We start from the raw sequence: 17,574 nt of genomic DNA on the forward strand, positions 1-17,574 counted from the left end.
AAAACACACCTGCTGCAGCCAGGAAAAATCTGGGGGTATTTTAACTCCCAGGCCTCATTGGAATCTCATGTGCAGGTTTCCAACCCAATTCACTGACATGCTGCAAACCCACCCACTTCCAGGGCATAATTTCTGGCTTATGAGCCAAAGGCCCGAGTAAGGACCTCCTAAAGTGAGGATGCAATACTTCATGCAAGACTCTGCTGTTAAGACTGGTGCAGCATGAAACTGACATAGAAGGAGTCACAGACAGGCCCCCTCGTTCTCGGAGGACTGCAGATAAGTGCCTCTTGAACTTAAGCTTCTAGTTGTCTCACTCAGGTTTGTAAAGCCAATGCCATTAAATTTTATGCAGCAGGTTGCCTGCTGAGCAGGACTTCTGACCCACCCAGTTAAAATTGTGCCAGGGGCCAAATTATGTAATTGGACCTCTTTCTCGCTGGTTCGAGTTGATCCCACAATCTGGAATTTAACTGAACAGCCAGATTGACTGAATTAAAAATTAAGTCTTAAGTGCTCAAGTCCTGGAGGGACAACCTCCTGACTCAGCAGTTAAAACAACACTTGTCATCATTTTCCCCAAGAAAACTAGCTTACCCATTCCTATTCAAAAACTGGATTTATAGAGCATTAATTCTCCATTTTTCCAGAAAACTATACAATTGATTGTAACCCCTATCCTTAAAGGAAGTTACAAAACACAGTGCATAATAAACAGTGAGAAAAATGTTGGAAACACTATCCTCTGTGGAGAGAACTGAAAGTGTGTACACATGAAACATCAACTCCTTTGTTTAACTGCCAGGATCTATAGTTTTATACTTGTTGACAATGTATAAAAATCCTTTATTACGATGCTGATCAATGCAAAATGATTGTACAGTCAGAAGGCAAGAATATGATTTACAAAAATCTTTTCTTCAAGTTTAGTCCATTTTCTTCTTTCGGAAAACATGAGGACAAATCCAACCCACTCAATTACTGCCGTATCAGTTTACTCACAATCATCAGCAAAGTGATCGAAGGGGTGTCAACAGTGCTATCAAGCGGCACTTGCTCAGCAATAACTTGCTCACTGACACTGTTTGGGTTCCGCCAGGGCCACTGAGCTCCTGACCTCATTACAGCCTTGGTCCAAACATGGAGAAAAGAGCTGAACTCCAGAAGTGAGGTGAGAGTGACTTGCCCTTGACATCAAGGAAGCATTTGACCAAGTATGGCATCAAGGAGCCCCAGCAAAACTGGAGTCAACGGGAATCGGGGAAAACTCTTTGCTGGTTGGAGCCGTACCTAGCGCAAAGGAAGATGGTAGTGGTTGTTGGAGGTCAATCATCTCAGCTCCAGGACATCACAGCAGGAGTTCCTCAGGGTAGTGTCCTAGGCCCATCCATCTTCAGCTGCATCATCAATGACCTCCCCTCCACATAAGGTCAGAAGTGGGGATGTTCGCTGATGATTGCACAATGTTCAACACCATTCACGACTCCTCAGATACTGAAGCAGCCTATGTCCATATGCAGCAAGACCTGGACAATATCCACGCTTGGGCTGATAAGTGTTAACATTCACACCACACAAATGCTGGGCAATGACCATCTCAAACAAAACAGACTCCAACCATCTCCCCTTGACATTAAATGGCATTACCATTGCTGAATCCCCCACCAACATCCCAGGGGTTACCATTGACCAGAAACTGAACTGGACTAGCCACATAAATAATAATAATATATAATAATAAAATAAAAACAAGAAATGCTGGAATCACTCAGCAGGTCCAGCAGCATCTGTGGAAAGAGAAGCAGAGTTAACGTTTCGGGTCAGTGACCCTTCATCGGAAATACTGTGACTGCAAGAGCAGGTCAAAGGCTGGGAATTCTGCAGCAAGTAACTCACCTCCTGTCTCCCCAAAGCCTGTCCACCATCTACAAGACACAAGTCAGGGGTGTAATGGAATACTCTTCACTTGCCTGGATGGGTGCAGCTCCAACAACACTCAAGAAGCTCGACACCATCCAGGACAAAGCAGCCCACTTGACTGGCACTCCATTTACTACCTTCAACATTCACTTCCTCCACCACCAATGCACAGTGGCAGCAGTGTGTACTATCTACAAGATGCACTGCAGCAACTCACCAAAGCTCCTTTGACAGCACCTGCCAAACCTGTGACCTCTACCACCTAGAAGGACAAGGGCAGCAGATGCATGGGAACACCACCACCTGCAAGTTCCCCTCCAAGTCATACACCATCCCGACTTGGAACTATATCGCCGTTCCTTCACTGTCGCTGGGTCAAAATCCTGGAACTCCCTTCCTAATACACTGTGGGTGTACCTATACCAGATGGACTGGAGCGGTTTAAGAAGGCAGCTCACCACCACCTTCTCGAGAGCAATAAATGCTGGCCTAGCCAGCGATGTCCACATCCCCCAAACAAGTAAAAAAAAAAAATCAGAATATTTGAAAGTAGCCACTATGAAACCACTACTTAATGCTTCAAAAAGCAGTTCTGCAATACCAGCAAGAGTAGCTAATGCAAAGAATCACAGAATGGTTACAGCAAAGAAGGAGGCCATTTGGCTCGTTATGTCCATGCCAACTCCCTGTCGGAGCAAATCAGCTAGTCCCACTCCCCAGTTCTTTCCCTGTAGCCCTGCAAATATTTTCTCTTCAGCTGCTTTCAAAAGGGAATTGGATAAGCCAAGATCGACACTGCCTCCATCAGACTCCCAGGGAGTGCATTTCAGATTCTAACCACTCGCTGTGTAAAAAGGTTTTTCCTCATGTCGCCATTGGTTCTTTTGCCATTCATCTTAAATTGCTTTCACTGGTTCTCGACCTTTCCGCTAATGGAAAGAGTTTATCCCTATCTACTCTGTCTGGACCCCTGATGATTTTGAACATCTCTATTAAATCTTCTCTCAACCTTCTCTTCTCCAATCTATCCACATAACGGAAGTCCCTCATCTCTGGAAATATTCTCACAAATCTTTTCTGTACCCTCTGTAAAGCATGGTGCCCAAAATTGGACAGAATACTTTTAGTTGAGGCTGGACTAGCGTTTTATGAAGGTTCATGCTTTTCTATGCCTCTCTTTATAAAACCCAGGATCATGTATGCCTTCTTAACCGCTTTCTCAACCTGCCCTGCCAGCTTCAATGATCTGTACACATATACCCCCAGGTCCCTCTGCTCCTGCACCATCTTTAGAATTGTATCGCCTTTCCTCGTTCTTCCTACCAAAATGCATCACTTCAGACTTCTTTGCATTAAGTTTCATCTGTCACATGCTGTCCATTCAACCAGCCTATGTTCTCTTGAAGTCTTTCATAATACTTTCAAATTTTGTGTCATCTGCAAATTTTGAAATTGTGCCCTGCACCCCCAAGTCTATGCCATTAATATAGATCAAGAAAAACAGTGGTCTTCATACCGATCCCTAAGGAATCCCACTTTACATCTTTATCCAACCCAAAAATCTGTTGACCACTACTGTTTCCTGACACTCAGCCAACTTCATATCTATGCTGCCACTGCCTCGTTTATTCCATGAGGTTCAACTTTGCTGGTAAGCCTACTATGCAGAACTTTATAAAATGCCTTTGGGAACCCCGTGTGCACCATATCAACTGTGGTCCTCATCAGCCATCTCTGTTATCTCATCAGAAAATTCAATCGAGTTAGTTAAACAGGATCTGTCTTTGCCTGGTCCAATCTGCACCTTCTCCTTTGTTATCTCTTGCCCCACCCCCACCTCACTTGTTTATAATCTGTGACTTTTCTAATATTTGTCAGTTCCGAAGAAGGGTCACTGACCCGAAACGTTAACTCTGCTTCTCTCTCCACAGATGCTGCCAGACCTGCTGAGTGATTCCAGCATTTCTTGTTTTTGTTTTACCAAATCCATGCTGGCTTTCCTTAATTAATCCACACTTATCCAAGTTACTGTTAATATAATTTCCAAAAGCTTTCCCACAAAGGTTAAACTGACTGGCCCGTAGTTGCTGGGCTTATTCTTACACCCTTTTTTGAACAAAGGTGTAACATTTGCAATTCTCCAGCCCTCTGGCGCCACCCTTGTATCTGAGGAGGATTGGAAGATTACGGCCAGTACTTCTGCAATTTCCACCCTTACTTCCCTCAGTACCCTTGGATGCATTGCATCCAGTCCTAGTGATATATCAACTTTAAGTACACCCAGCCTTTCTAATACCTCTTTATCAATTTTTAGCCCAGTGTCTCAACTACCTCCTCTTTCACTATGTCATAGACAATGTCATGTTCATACTACAGAATTTTTAAAAACTATTATAGTACCTATGTGTAAATAGCAGCAACTCATTGGCTGACACAGGTGTCAACAGAATCTCTGGAAAAAAAGATGTTCGATTTAAAAACATTTTAACAAAATGAGGGTTACTTCACACAATCCTCTCATCGTCAGTTTGAAACGGTGGTTTCATTCCTTTTATAAAGGAATCAAGGCCTGAACTACATTAATTAACAGTAGCTGTCAGAATTGTGCAGGAGTACAAATTGACAAAGACATAAATTCTAAAAGGGAACTAACCACACTAATATTTGAAGTACACAAGTTAAATCTTCTGAGAACTCTTTAGGAGATTCTCCCCTCCCCAAAAGCACTATCGTTTCCAATGGCAGCAGAATTCTCCTGGTTCCTTCATCGATCATGATTATGAGATGGACTATTTGGGTACAGAGGACACCAAAATCATGTCCAATCCAAGATGTGCACGTATACATACTTTCCAGCTGGGGTTACTGAATGGCAATCAGTACAAGTCAGGTTTAATTAACTGAACACAAACCGGAGACCTCCAGTCTATAAGGATTAGTGCTACACTGGACAGCGTCCTTTCTCACTAAAGGTAGCATTTTTAGCATCTGTCCAGTAAGAGTGCAATAACTGACCACAAAGCATGCTCAACTTCAATATCTCAGCTTTATATCACAGGTTACATGGGGACTGATGGCTTATTTGTAGTGGTTTATTTATCTCCAAAAGTAAATTCTATGACATGACATGACTTTGTGTTAAAATTCTTGCCGTCATCCAATTACACCGTACAAAATACAATTATGTGCAGAGAGTTACTGTAGAAAAAACTAATTCATGATATAAGGAAATAAAACATTAGTTAAAAGGGATCTATTTTGTCAAATTCTCCACTTATTAGTTATAATATTTTGCTACAATGAATTAGAACTCCATTCATAATTTCTGGGATTCATCCGCTTAACTTTCCAACATGATTGATATTGCCAATACTTTAGAAAATGCACATACAGTTCCAGCAAAATAAATATTTGACTCCATAATTTACAAACCTATGCCTATAGTAGTTTTACATGTAATCAAGTATTAGCTGCAGATAATGCTTTCTTTCATTAAAGCAGACCGTTATAAATCAAGTAAACACCATGAACATTGTACATTAAATATAGTGGTTTAAAATTGCCATGCTCGCCATAATGGACTCCTTATTTGTACATCCTCAATTCAATTCCACATCTTCCTTTGGAGGTGGTTCAAGGTATATGGGGGTAACTGAAACAGGTTTCTTTAAACTGTCAAAAAAAAAGAAAAACAATTCATATTACCCTCAATTTTCAACAGAACACTTGCAAGTTATGTTGCTTGTTTTATTGTGTAAAAAGTCTGAATTCCATTGTGCTGCAGCATAAAGCAATGTGCCTCCTTCCATCATGTTTATCTTTATTGAATGAATGAACACAACAGAATTCTGTTCCATTCAGCATTAAAAGAATCTTCTACCTGATCAGCAAATTTTTCAGCAAGCATGATACCCCAAACAGAGAGTTACATAAAGTACTTATTCAAATATGAGTAACTGATCGATGAGAGAAAAGACTACTTACGAATAAGGAGAGGAAGGCGTCCCCACAACAAGCAAGTGGTTCTTCTTTCTGAACAGCCGCCACATGCCTTTGTGGTTACCTCGGACATCTAGATCCCAGATGTGCAGGCACTTGAAAATACAATGGCAATTTTTTGTTAGAATAAATAAGGACAGGAGTCAGAAGATCCACTAGTCTCACAAATATCTCTAATATACTGCTCAAAATCAATTTTGACGTTAAAACCCTAATTTTCTATTTCTTTCTTGTAGACAGCAAGTATGTGAGAAAGAGGACGCAGGAGCACTTATTTAGCACCTTTCACAACCTCAGACTTTACAGTATTTTTGAAGTGTAGTAGTCACTGTCGTAATGCAGGCAAATGCAGCAATTCCTCAATATTGCACCAACCAGGGTTTGTTTCTTAGCTGGCAGTGGGCAGGGTGGAGAAAACAACTTCCAACCACCACAGAAGCCCTGAATCTCAACAGTTTAACCTAAGGACCAATTAAGTACTAGAAGCAAATTCCCTGTCATCCACTGTGAAATCCTGTCAAAATGGGGTACAGTTTAGCTGCAGTAGAGCACTGTAAAGGTGCTTTTTATGACAGGATTATAGATGATGGGAGATGCATGGATCTCATTCCATCAATTGCATTCTAGTGTATAAATACACTTATAATTGAGGACCTGATAGCATCATAAACTCAAAATTTTGCTTAAATGTGCTGCTAGATTGGAAGGAGACAGCCACATTTTAACTTTTGAAAATGTTTGTTCTTTAGTTGGGGACAGTGCTGACATTTATTGGCCATCCCTAGCTGTTCTAAAAAGGTGGTGGCTCCTTGATCTTGAACTACTGCAGTCTTGTGGTGATGATGATCCTGTGACAGTGTTAGGAAATTCAGGATTTTGACCAGCAGCAGTCCACATCCAATTCAGTGCAGTGCAGGATTTGGAAGAGAAGAAAATACATAGAAGTGCTGCTGTTCATGGCACAGCTTGCAGGACTGGGAGGTACTAATATAGCAACCAAGTTGCCCCATTCTGTAAAACTGAAACTAATGTACAGCTCTCTCCAAACAGGAAAAGAATATGCAGCAGGATGAAACATCCTTCCTGTAATGCAGTGACCAGAATTGTATGCTGTGGCCTAACTAATGTTTTACACAGTCCTAGCAAACCTTTCTGCTCTTATATGGTACGATTTTAAAGATGCTGCAGGGACAGAGACCCAGGTGTATGCAAACAAATCAATGAAGTGGATCGACAAAATAAGAAAGCATAAGGATCCTTCGCTTTACTAATAGTGGACTAGAGTACTAAAGCAAGGATAGTACACTAATCCTTTATTAAAAAAATGGTTAGGCCTTAGCTAGAGTACTGGGTTCAATTCTGGGCACCTCACTTTAGGAAGGACGTCAAGACCTTGGAAAGGATGCAGAAAAGATTTACTATAACGATAACAGGGATGAGGGACTTCAGTTATGTGGAGAGACTGTAGAAGCTAGGGTTCTTCCCCCTCAGAACAGAAAAGGTTAAGAGGAGATTTGATAAAGGTGTTCAATATCATGAAAAATGTTGATAGAATAAAGAAAGGAGAAATCGGTTCCAGCAACCAGAGGACACAAATTAAAAGAACCAGAGTAACATGAGGCATAATTAATACACTGTCTGAAATAGTAAATTACAAAAAGGAATTGAATAAATATTTGAAAGTATAATTATACAGCTATGGAGAAACAGCAGGGAGTGAGACTAATTGGATGGCACTTTCAAAGAGTTAGCAGAGGCACGATGGGCAGAATGGCTCCTTCTGTATTTTATCATTCTAAAAATATCTTAAACTTGAACGAGAGGCTTCCATTCATTGCCAAGGAGTAAAAAGACACACTCAGGGCTAGTTTTGTTGAATCGAAACAGGATCAAGTACAGGATGGGTACTGAGCAATTGCAGTATTATCTTATAAAATCCAGTAGCAGCAGCCTGTGACAGAATTAAGGCATGAAGATTTTTGTCTGGTCTGTTGCTTGAAATCAATAACCATTCCCCCCTCCCCCCCACCACCACCACAAAAGGAGAGTCAGTTGTCTGAATTGGTCCATTAGAATATACAGTGAATTGGTGTCTTAACAAAGCTTTGATTCACATTCCTATATGAGCATGGTGGCCATTAAAGTTTTAAATCGAAGGTGCTCGACAGGTTCATCTTAACTTAACCAATATTCCATCAGCTGCATAGCAGAAAATTGTGGCAAGAATTTGGGGTATTTTCCCCAATGTCTTGCAGTGATATTGTGGACTTTTGTTGACAAACATCTATACATAACTTCTAAATTAGGATTATTAATATTGCTCTCTCTTCTACCCACCCACTTCACAGAGGCACTCTGCTAGGCATGCTGGAACTTTACTCTCATGAGGAAAATCCAGCTCATGGTCAGCTACATTTTTCTTTAAAAAAAAAAGCACATTTCACATTTACCTTAGCTAACTGTGTCCATGTTGTAAAATCAGCCTCCTGTTCCATTCTAATATACATAATGTAGATTTTTCCTTCAGTGTCTGGAATAAAACTATCTTCACAGGGGTTTTTGCTGTGGTCTAAAACCTTGGCTTCACTGTGGGAATAAAAACCAATTAGTTGCAGTAATCTGGATAGTCTACAGAAACAGAGAAACATTGTGCGCAAGGGTGAATAAATTTTATTTAGTTGACTATTACAGTGCCGATTTACCAACACGGGCTTTTGGGGTGATAAGTCTTTTAACCAAGACTTAACCAGAAGCTGGCCGAGCGCGTCTACCCTCAGGCACAGTGTGGCTTTCGTGCAGAGAGATCGACCGTTGACATGCTGTTCTCCCTTCGTCAGATACAGGAGAAATGCCGCGAACAACAAATGCCCCTCTACATTGCTTTCATTGATCTCACCAAAGCCTTTGACCTCGTCAGCAGACGTGGTCTCTTCAGACCAAAGCTACTAAGTATCATCACCTCATTCCATGACAATATGAAAGGCACAATTCAACATGGTGGCTCCTCATCTGACCCCTTTCCGATCCTGAGTGGCGTGAAACAGGGCTGTGTTCTCGCACCCACGCTTTTTGGGATTTTCTTCTCCCTGCTGCTTTCACATGCGTTCAAGTCCTTGGAAGAAGGAATTTTCCTCCACACAAGATCAGGGGGCAGGTTGTTCAACCTTGCCCGTCTAAGAGCGAAGTCCAAAGTACGGAAAGTCCTCATCAGGGAACTCCTCTTTGCTGACGATGCTGCTTTAACATCTCACACAGAAGAGTGTCTGCAGAGTCTCATCGACAGGTTTGCGGTTGCCTGCAATGAATTTGGCCTAACCATCAGCCTCAAGAAAACGAACATCATGGGGCAGGACGTCAGAAATGCTCCATCTATCAATATGGCGACCACGCTCTGGAAGTGGTTCAAGAGTTCACCTACCTAGGCTCAACTATCACCAGTAACCTGTCTCTAGATGCAGAAATCAACAAGCGCATGGGAAAGGCTTCCACTGCTATGTCCAGACTGGCCAAGAGAGTGTGGGAAAATGGCGCACTGACACGGAACACAAAAGTCCGAGTGTATCAAGCCTTTGTCCTCAGTACCTTGCTCTATGGCAGCGAGGCCTGGTCAACGTATGTCAGCCAAGAGCGACGTCTCAATTCATTCCATCTTCGCTGCCTCCGGAGAATACTTGGCATCAGGTGGCAGGACCGTATCGCCAACACAGAAGTCCTCGAGGCGGCCAACATCCCCAGCTTATACACCCTACTGAGTCAGTGGCGCTTGAGATGGCTTGGCCATGTCAGCCGCATGGAAGATGGCAGGATCCCCAAAGACACATTGTACAGCGAGCTCGCCACTGGTATCAGACCCATCGGCCGTCCATGTCTCCGCTTTAAAGACGTCTGCAAACGCGACATGAAATCCTGTGACATTGATCACAAGTCGTGGGAGTCAGTTGCCAGCGTTTGCCAGAGCTGGCGGACAGCCATAAAGGCGGGGCTAAAGTGTGGCGAGTCGAAGAGACTTAGCAGTTGGCAGGAAAAAAGACAGAGGCGCAAGGGGAGAGCCAACTGTGTAACAGCCCCGACAATCAAATTTTTCTGCAGCACCTGTGGAAGAGTCTGTCACTCTAGAATTGGCCTTTATAGCCACTCCAGGCACTGCTCCACACACCACTGACCACCTCCAGGTGCTTACCCATTGTCTCTCGAGAAAAGGAGGCCAAAGAACAAGAACATATTAAACATAACTTTTGTTTAATAATGACATGGTACACCAAGTGAAGAAAACATTCACTTTTTCAGCACATATCTTCTAGAAGTGTTTAAAATGAAGAAAAAGATTACAATACAGTAGCTGAAAACTGGTTTTAGAACCTGCACTGTTATTGGCTACTACTACTCAGCAGGTAACAATATCAGAAACCAAAGGAAGGATAGAAAGCAACAACAGTCTTACCTCATCAGTTTGTAAATTTCAGTCTCATAGGCATCCTTTTTCAGACTGTAAAAAGGTGTTAAATTTGAATCCACGTATCAAAGGCATCTTACCAAACATTTTAAAATGTTTTCAAACTGAATAATTATAAAATCAATATAAAAGCTACATGAATTTTGATCTAGCTACAAGTAATGAACTAAAACCTGGTTTAAATGAAAGTTAAACACAAAAGTTAGCTAGTAAGGTCCAATTTAAAACGCACAGGAGTACTCAGCACACATGAGAAAGGTGGGAGCAGGGAAAGAGCGAGAGATAGATCAAAGTATCACGCATACCTGTCCACATTTTTGAGCTGCACATTTGGAACAGTGTTAAGCTTGTGCTTCTTGAAATAGGCTTCCTTCGATAAAAAAAAAATTAGAATTTTAAATTAGTGTTCTGTTTGTTATGTTACTTCAGGATTGCATAAACTCTGTTTCATATACATTTGGAATGTATCGATCAGTCCAAATGTATATGAAAGCATGATTTATTCTTTTAATCCTCAACCACTCCCAACTTAATCAAGGAATAATTTACATAAAACATTCCCCTAAAGTTATGCAAAGCTAATTTTTTTTTTTTTTAAAACACCCTAATTAACAAATGAAGTGGTTACTGATTTAAAAACTATACTGGTCAGGAGTATTCATATATGCAAACATCAACAGACCAGGAAAGTTGCAAATTTTATCAGCTGCTGCACCAGTAGCAACAGAACAATTGGGCTGATCGCCCCTCAAGTATCCTGTCGAAGCAGTTTTATATTAATTACAATTACAAAAAAAACTATCCATTACTCACGTGGAAATAACCATTCATATTGAGTCCAACAATGCCAAAATGATAAGATCTCGATACATCTGGGATAATACACTCCCGACCTTTTCTTTGCTCAGGCATTCTGACCCACATGTCCCAGTCCCAGAGCTGTAAAGAAATCAGAAATGAAGGTCAAAGATTTTCTGCAAATAAAGAATAAATTAAGATAGTTAGCAATGTTTATATTTACTCATTTCCAGGTTTCTCTGTGCCATATAACACATCTGAGTTACTACAGTGTACCAGCTAGTAGTCCTGGCTCTTTTTTAATGCCAATTACATGTCACTACATACAAGCCTTCCCAATGACAAAGTCCTCAGTTATTGTATACCACCATATCTGAAAGTGTGAAAAAGCAATGTCTCAAGTTCAACATTTATGCTGTTGCCAAATTTTTGACAGACAAGTTGAGCTCCAAACAAAAATGATATTTGTCTACAATACATTAATAGTGTGCAATGGCTAAGGAAATTTTTAAACTACATTAAGCATTGGGTAGAAACAAAACTGCAGTTAATTGAGGAAATGTATAAAATATTGCGCATCTAATCACTCAGCCTGGAAATTATAATTTGTTCTTGCGATAAAGGTGACTTTGACAAGGCTTTGAGATTTGGTGGGCATTTTCCTTATTCTGCTGCAGTCCTTTTGGTGATGAAGAATATAGTGTTAGGTGGGGAATTCAGGCTATTCACCCAGCAACAATGAAGAAATGTCAATGTGTCCAAGTCAGGATGATGCGTGATTTGGGACATGACAAAGTTTCCACAAGTTTGCTGTTTCTGCTCTTATTGGTACAAGTTGCAGGGGAGGAAGAGTCTATCAAAGTAAGCTTGATGAGTTATTGTAGCACATTCTGTACGTTATATATATTGCAGTCACGATGTGACAGTATTCCATCACACACCTGACTACCCTCATTGATGGAGAAAAGGCCTTGGAGATGGGCAGAGTGTTAGGTCAGGAAGTGAGCTGCTTACCGTAAAGTACCAAGTCTCTGCTCTGTTCTTGTAGCCACTGTTATTGATATGGCTGGTCCAGTTAAACTTCTGGTCGATGATGAACTTCTAAGATATAGATGGCAGTGAACTCAATGATGGTAGTGTTAGAGTAATGTAAAGTTTTGGGACATGTAAGCCATGAGAAAGTTAGAGATAGGTGGAATGAGGCCATGACATGGTTTGAACACAAGAATGAGCATTGCCAATTTGCGGCGCGAGGGAACAGAGTCAAACATAGGCCTGCGAAAATGGGTGACTAGGACTTAATGCGACATAGCATACGAACAGCAGAGTTTAAGCAGTAAAATTCACTTACTAATAGTGTTGACAGTGGTCACAGAGAAATCGAAAAAAAATGTTGATGGAGCTACTAGGGAAAACAGTGTTTTTCATTGATTTTCCCCAATTGCGGTTTGGTTTACCACTGACACACATGGGATTCACGGTACAACAATGTACATGATGTAGTGTATGCTGCAATCGAGAGTGCGTGTTATTGAGTGGCTTCTCTTTGGATAGTAATTGTTTTGAGTAGTCATTGTATACTGCAATGCTTGCCCACGATGTCAGTGCCAGGAGCATTTTAGCAAAGCCAGTATAGCTCTGCGCACTACCCTTCAGATACAGTGGAATATACTCCAAATAGCAGAGAATTGATAAGTTATTCCTGTACTTAATATTTTATTTAAAATTGGGTGGGATTATTAGATTAAAAATATTATATTTAAGTTCTATCTGTATTAAAAACTGTGTCTGTAAAAATTAATACACAGCTCTTATTGATTCATACTGTTATTATTTAGTATAGCCTCTGACTCATCATGAACACTACCATTGGAAATACTGAAAATTATACTTGCAACAACCCTCAGAGATAAGGTCTTGGCTAATTAGATAGCACAAGACTTGTAGTCAATTACTCACAAGTCAACTGTGCTCAATAGGCCAAGTATACACAGAAAAGCTGCAAGATTTGGCTCTGTAGTGCCGCATGAAGCCCGAATCTAATAAAATGTCAGCCGGAGAGCTTCCGATGTGGTGCACCTCGACTATACGGGCACTCGCATAGGCGTGCCATGGAGCGCTGGAAGCATGCAGAGTGGGCGGATTGTGACGTCAAGCCATATCTAACATCATTTGGCACACAAACTGCCATTTTGGACCTCACAGGTCCTGTTAACGCCCTCTCTTGGTGAAAAGGATCAGCATGGGATTTCCAAGTGAGGTACTTTTGACTTTCTTTTGCTGCAGAGGAGGAAGTGGAAGTACTATATTGAAAGCTATTGAAGGAGCTTGGAAAACCTTTTGAATTTATAAAGGGAGTGGTGCTGGACTTTGGCAAGGAGATCAGAGAAGTTGGAAGGCCTGTCAGGAGAAAGCCTGCTTTTAGTAATGAAGTCTATGGTTGCAGTTCCTCTTGGGCTGCAGGATGACTTGGAGATGGAGAAGCAGCAGCAGAGAGGGGAAGCTATGCATAGGAGGTGGTGGAGGGCTCTGAATAGAAGGCCCTATCCACTGAGAGTCTTCAGACAGCACTTTTACCTCCACCTCAACCAGCAACAGGGTGAGGTGCCTATGTTTCATCAAGGAGGCAGTGACTTAACTGTGCCACCTCCTATAACCGGATCTGCAGCTGCACAGCAGGCCAAGGATGGTGCTGTCAGTGGCTGTGATGACTTCCAGTTGGGAGCAGCCGACATTTGCAACATTTAACAGTTTGCCATCCATTGCTGCATCAGGGAGGTGACAGATGCCCTGTACAGAAGGAAAGAGAACTTCATCATCTTTGCCTGCTACCAGAGAGAAGCAGGAGGAGCAAGCTGGTGGCTTTGCCAGGTTAGCGGGATTCCCAATCGTGCAGGACGTCATCAATGGCAAGCACAGGCTGTGCAGGCCTCAGAGGTTAACAGGGAGGTGTATTGCAACTGCAAGGGCTACCACTTTATGAATGTGCATTTTGATATCTCTTATATTTCTATCATGCTGTAAGGCATTTTAATATCTGTTGCATTTCTGTTTATAAGTAAAATGTAAGCGGTTGTGGTGTAGACCAGAGTGTGGAGGTCACCGGGTGGTAAGAACATGGAGTGCAGAGGACAGAGGGACGAAGGGAGAAGCATTCTGACCGACGACATCATTGCTGAGGCTCATGTTGGACTTATTACATACACGACGACGGTTTGAGTGAACAGGGACACAGACACAGAATGGTGGCACCGAACTATCAGACACTCGGACTACAACAGCTCTCATGGACAATGCCCTCTCAGAATACATGTGAATGGTTTCCTTCCTGCCTTACCGAGATGCAGATATCGCATCCATTGCTGGTATGCACCTAAGACACCCCCTGCTGAGAGCAGCATATAACTACATGTCTTGCACAGCCATGGTGAGATTGATGAGGCACGGAAACCCAATTGGATGACCCAATTCGAGATATTACCTTATATGTCAAGGGACGAAGGTTGGAAAAAGGCATAAAGCCACAGCACACAAGCACATTGTTGCTGCAGCCAGGGACGTGTGACTTAGTCACAGGAAGTTGTATGGACTAATTCATTCAGCGGACTGACTGTCCAGGAACGGGCTCCTGTACGCAGCCCTAACTAAGCAACTGATGTTGTAAGTATATACTGTTGCTTAGTGAGTTAATAAAGGTTTTCCACATAAAGTGGAAATTGTATCCAAAGTTTGTTTCGTGTCATTGATCCCTAGTACGGGGTAAGGACCTTAGAGGGAAGTGAGACCCCCTGTTTAAGAGTCTTACAGGTGCAAGACCGGACCCAGTACATCCTGCACTTGCCATCTTTGGGCCACCCATGGCTGCTGGGTGATATGGGCTGCCTGCTCTACATCTGGCTCATGACTCCCCTCTGCGATTTGACCACGCATGGACAGCATGCCTACAATGCGAACCATGCAGCCACCAGGAATGCTGTGAAGCAAACCACTCGACATCTTAAAACAACGGTTCCTCTGCCTAGACTGCTCAGGGGGAGCCCTTCAATTTTTGCCAGGGAGTGTTTACAAGTTCAAGATGGTCTGTTGCGTCCTCCACAACCTCTGTCCCATGAGGGCACCTCAGGAGGATGACGAGAACAACATTACGATCCCCGCACCCAGTAATCAGGCCTAATTGAACTTCGCTCCCCTCCTCCCCCCAACTCAAAAGTGCCTTCAGATTCAATGGCACTAATTGCTCTCTCACTCCACTTCCTAGATCACAAGCTGGGTATAAACAACAATCCACAATAAGCAGAGCAAGCCAATTATGCTTTTATTAGGTCATTATGGCTTCTTATTAAGTATTCATAAGCAATTGTCTGTGGGAGAGCTGCTCCAAGGTGAACAAAAAACTTTAATTGAGAGAAAATAGTCGATTAATGGTCTGAACCTAAAAGGAGTGCTGCAGATAAAACTCCAGTGTATACATTGTTCCTGATTGAAAATCTATTTTAATGGCCCATTCACTGAGGAACAGCCTTAATCACAAGGCAATAGGAACTAACAGAGAAATCTGCTTCCAACTGGGTTGTGTTCTGCTTTCTTTTCCCTCTGTTTCATCCCACTACAAGTCAACAAGATTTGACTTTGTCCTTTACTGTTTGGACAGTTATACTACTCCACAAATGGTTGATAGGAAACATGTGTTAGCGTGAAGACAGATGTACAGCTAATTTCCCCTTCATGCTTTCTTCTTACCTTGAACCAATTAAAATAGAGATAAGAGCAGAACTCTTCCAGTGTTTGTCACAATGACACACCCTAAGTGATCATTTAAGAATAATGCAAATCCTCAAATGGAATTGTTCATTAAAAAAACACCCAGTTTATGGACTTCAAGAGATTAAACTATATTTAGCACACACTACCTTCTCTGGTGTTGGCCACTTTGGCTCCAGCTCATCTTTATAAAGGCTCTTCTTTAAAACCCAGCCAAGCCCTGGCATGCTCTCCACTCGATACAGCAGTGCAATATCTTCTGCCGTGTGCTCATAACCCTAAGGTAAACAAAAAAAACCCCAAATAGTTAGAATACTATCACTCTTGATGGGGAGATGAGAGCAGCAAATAATCAGTAAGAAATACTGACCTAGTACCTGCAAGGTTATCAAATCATATTTATAACATGTACAGCAGCAATCAAAACAATCTTTCAGTGTACTATCCAGTAAAGGGAGCTTACATGCATCAACCTGCTTTAAAACAGAGGTTGTTACAACCTTTTCCATTTCCCTTCCCAAAATATCTGAAATATCATCTCAAGCTTAGTTTGGTATAATCAGTTTGAAGAGACATCTCCACCAGAAGTACTATCATGACTTGCTGCATGTTTGTAGTATAGGATCTCCCGATCTTCCATCAATGATTTTCTCCTCCTACCTCAAGGAGCGAAGCAGAGGAGACGAAGAGCTGAAAGACGCTGGCAAGTTGGCTATTTTGAGCAGGTCACGTTGTTGGTAAGGGTAACACTGATTGTTCAAACACATGGATGCCTTTACAAATGAGTTATTGGTTTTTAATAAAAACTCAATTAAACCTATGCGTTCAGAACATTTGGTTGACCTACTTTGAAAAAAGCAACTGCTCGGTAGAATGTTAGAATAGCACATTAAATCAGGAAAGCACTGAAACATAAACTGACAAGAAAGGGAGTTACATGGTCTTGATCGTTCACATTGCTGAGTTCTAACCTCAGCCAAGTTATTGCCGAGAAACAGCTGAAATTTTGGTCCTTCCTATGGAGGATATGGGGGGAGAGAAACAGCAGAATGGCATCACCTGGCTGTTCCCACATTATCTTGTGACCTGTTCATTACAGTACTGACACATGAATCAGGGAGGAAACAGGAACTTTTAAACAGAACAAATTTTTGTTGTGTGTCACCGATAAGCAATTGAGGTATTCAAAATGCATTGCCAAAAGAATGCATACTGATGGTAATCAAAAGCTTGATCAGATGCAGATTTTGAACACGATCTTAAAAAGGATGAGAAGGAGACAAAGAGGTTTATGGGGAGAATTTCAAAGTGTGGGGTCAGGCATCTAAAGAAATAAGCCCTAATTAGTTGGGCAAAGGGGAGAGGAAGAGATAGACACATAAGGTACCAGAGACAGAGGAATTGAACATTTGGAGGACCAAGGAAAGGGGAAGATGGGTTATTACACTGTAGAAGTTTACAGAAATAGGAAGGGGTAAGGGCGTAAAGGGATGGTCATGAGGTTTTTAGATGGACTGAGGTTGGGGCCCAAGCAATATTATGGCAGTGGAAGTAGGTAGTCTTTGTGATGGATAGGATAGAGGGGCAGAACTAAACTTAAAATAGGACGCTAAGGATGTGCACAATCTGGTTCAATCTGATAC

At 41.9% G+C, this 17,574-nt stretch overlaps 1 protein-coding gene across 3 annotated transcripts in view; it reads right to left on the minus strand.

The window, feature by feature from the left end:
* Window positions 1–4,947: 4,947 nt before the first annotated feature.
* Window positions 4,948–17,574, minus strand: part of pomgnt1 (protein O-linked mannose N-acetylglucosaminyltransferase 1 (beta 1,2-)) — a 57,026-nt gene continuing 44,399 nt past the window's right edge. For 2 of the 3 annotated variants that reach the window (XM_068037098.1, XM_068037096.1), the window contains exons 15-21: window positions 16,081–16,209; window positions 11,186–11,311; window positions 10,678–10,742; window positions 10,361–10,405; window positions 8,370–8,505; window positions 5,905–6,014; window positions 4,948–5,592 (exon numbers count right to left, since the gene is read on the minus strand). In XM_068037098.1, coding sequence (XP_067893199.1) covers window positions 5,520–5,592; window positions 5,905–6,014; window positions 8,370–8,505; window positions 10,361–10,405; window positions 10,678–10,742; window positions 11,186–11,311; window positions 16,081–16,209 — 684 coding nt within the window. In that variant the 3' untranslated portion in view covers window positions 4,948–5,519. The remainder of the gene's footprint in view (window positions 5,593–5,904; window positions 6,015–8,369; window positions 8,506–10,360; window positions 10,406–10,677; window positions 10,743–11,185; window positions 11,312–16,080; window positions 16,210–17,574) is intronic. The other variant, XM_068037097.1, reaches the window with a different exon arrangement.

This window comes from Heterodontus francisci, chromosome 8 (assembly GCF_036365525.1).
Source record: "Heterodontus francisci isolate sHetFra1 chromosome 8, sHetFra1.hap1, whole genome shotgun sequence".
Taxonomy (NCBI): Eukaryota; Metazoa; Chordata; class Chondrichthyes; order Heterodontiformes; family Heterodontidae; genus Heterodontus; species Heterodontus francisci.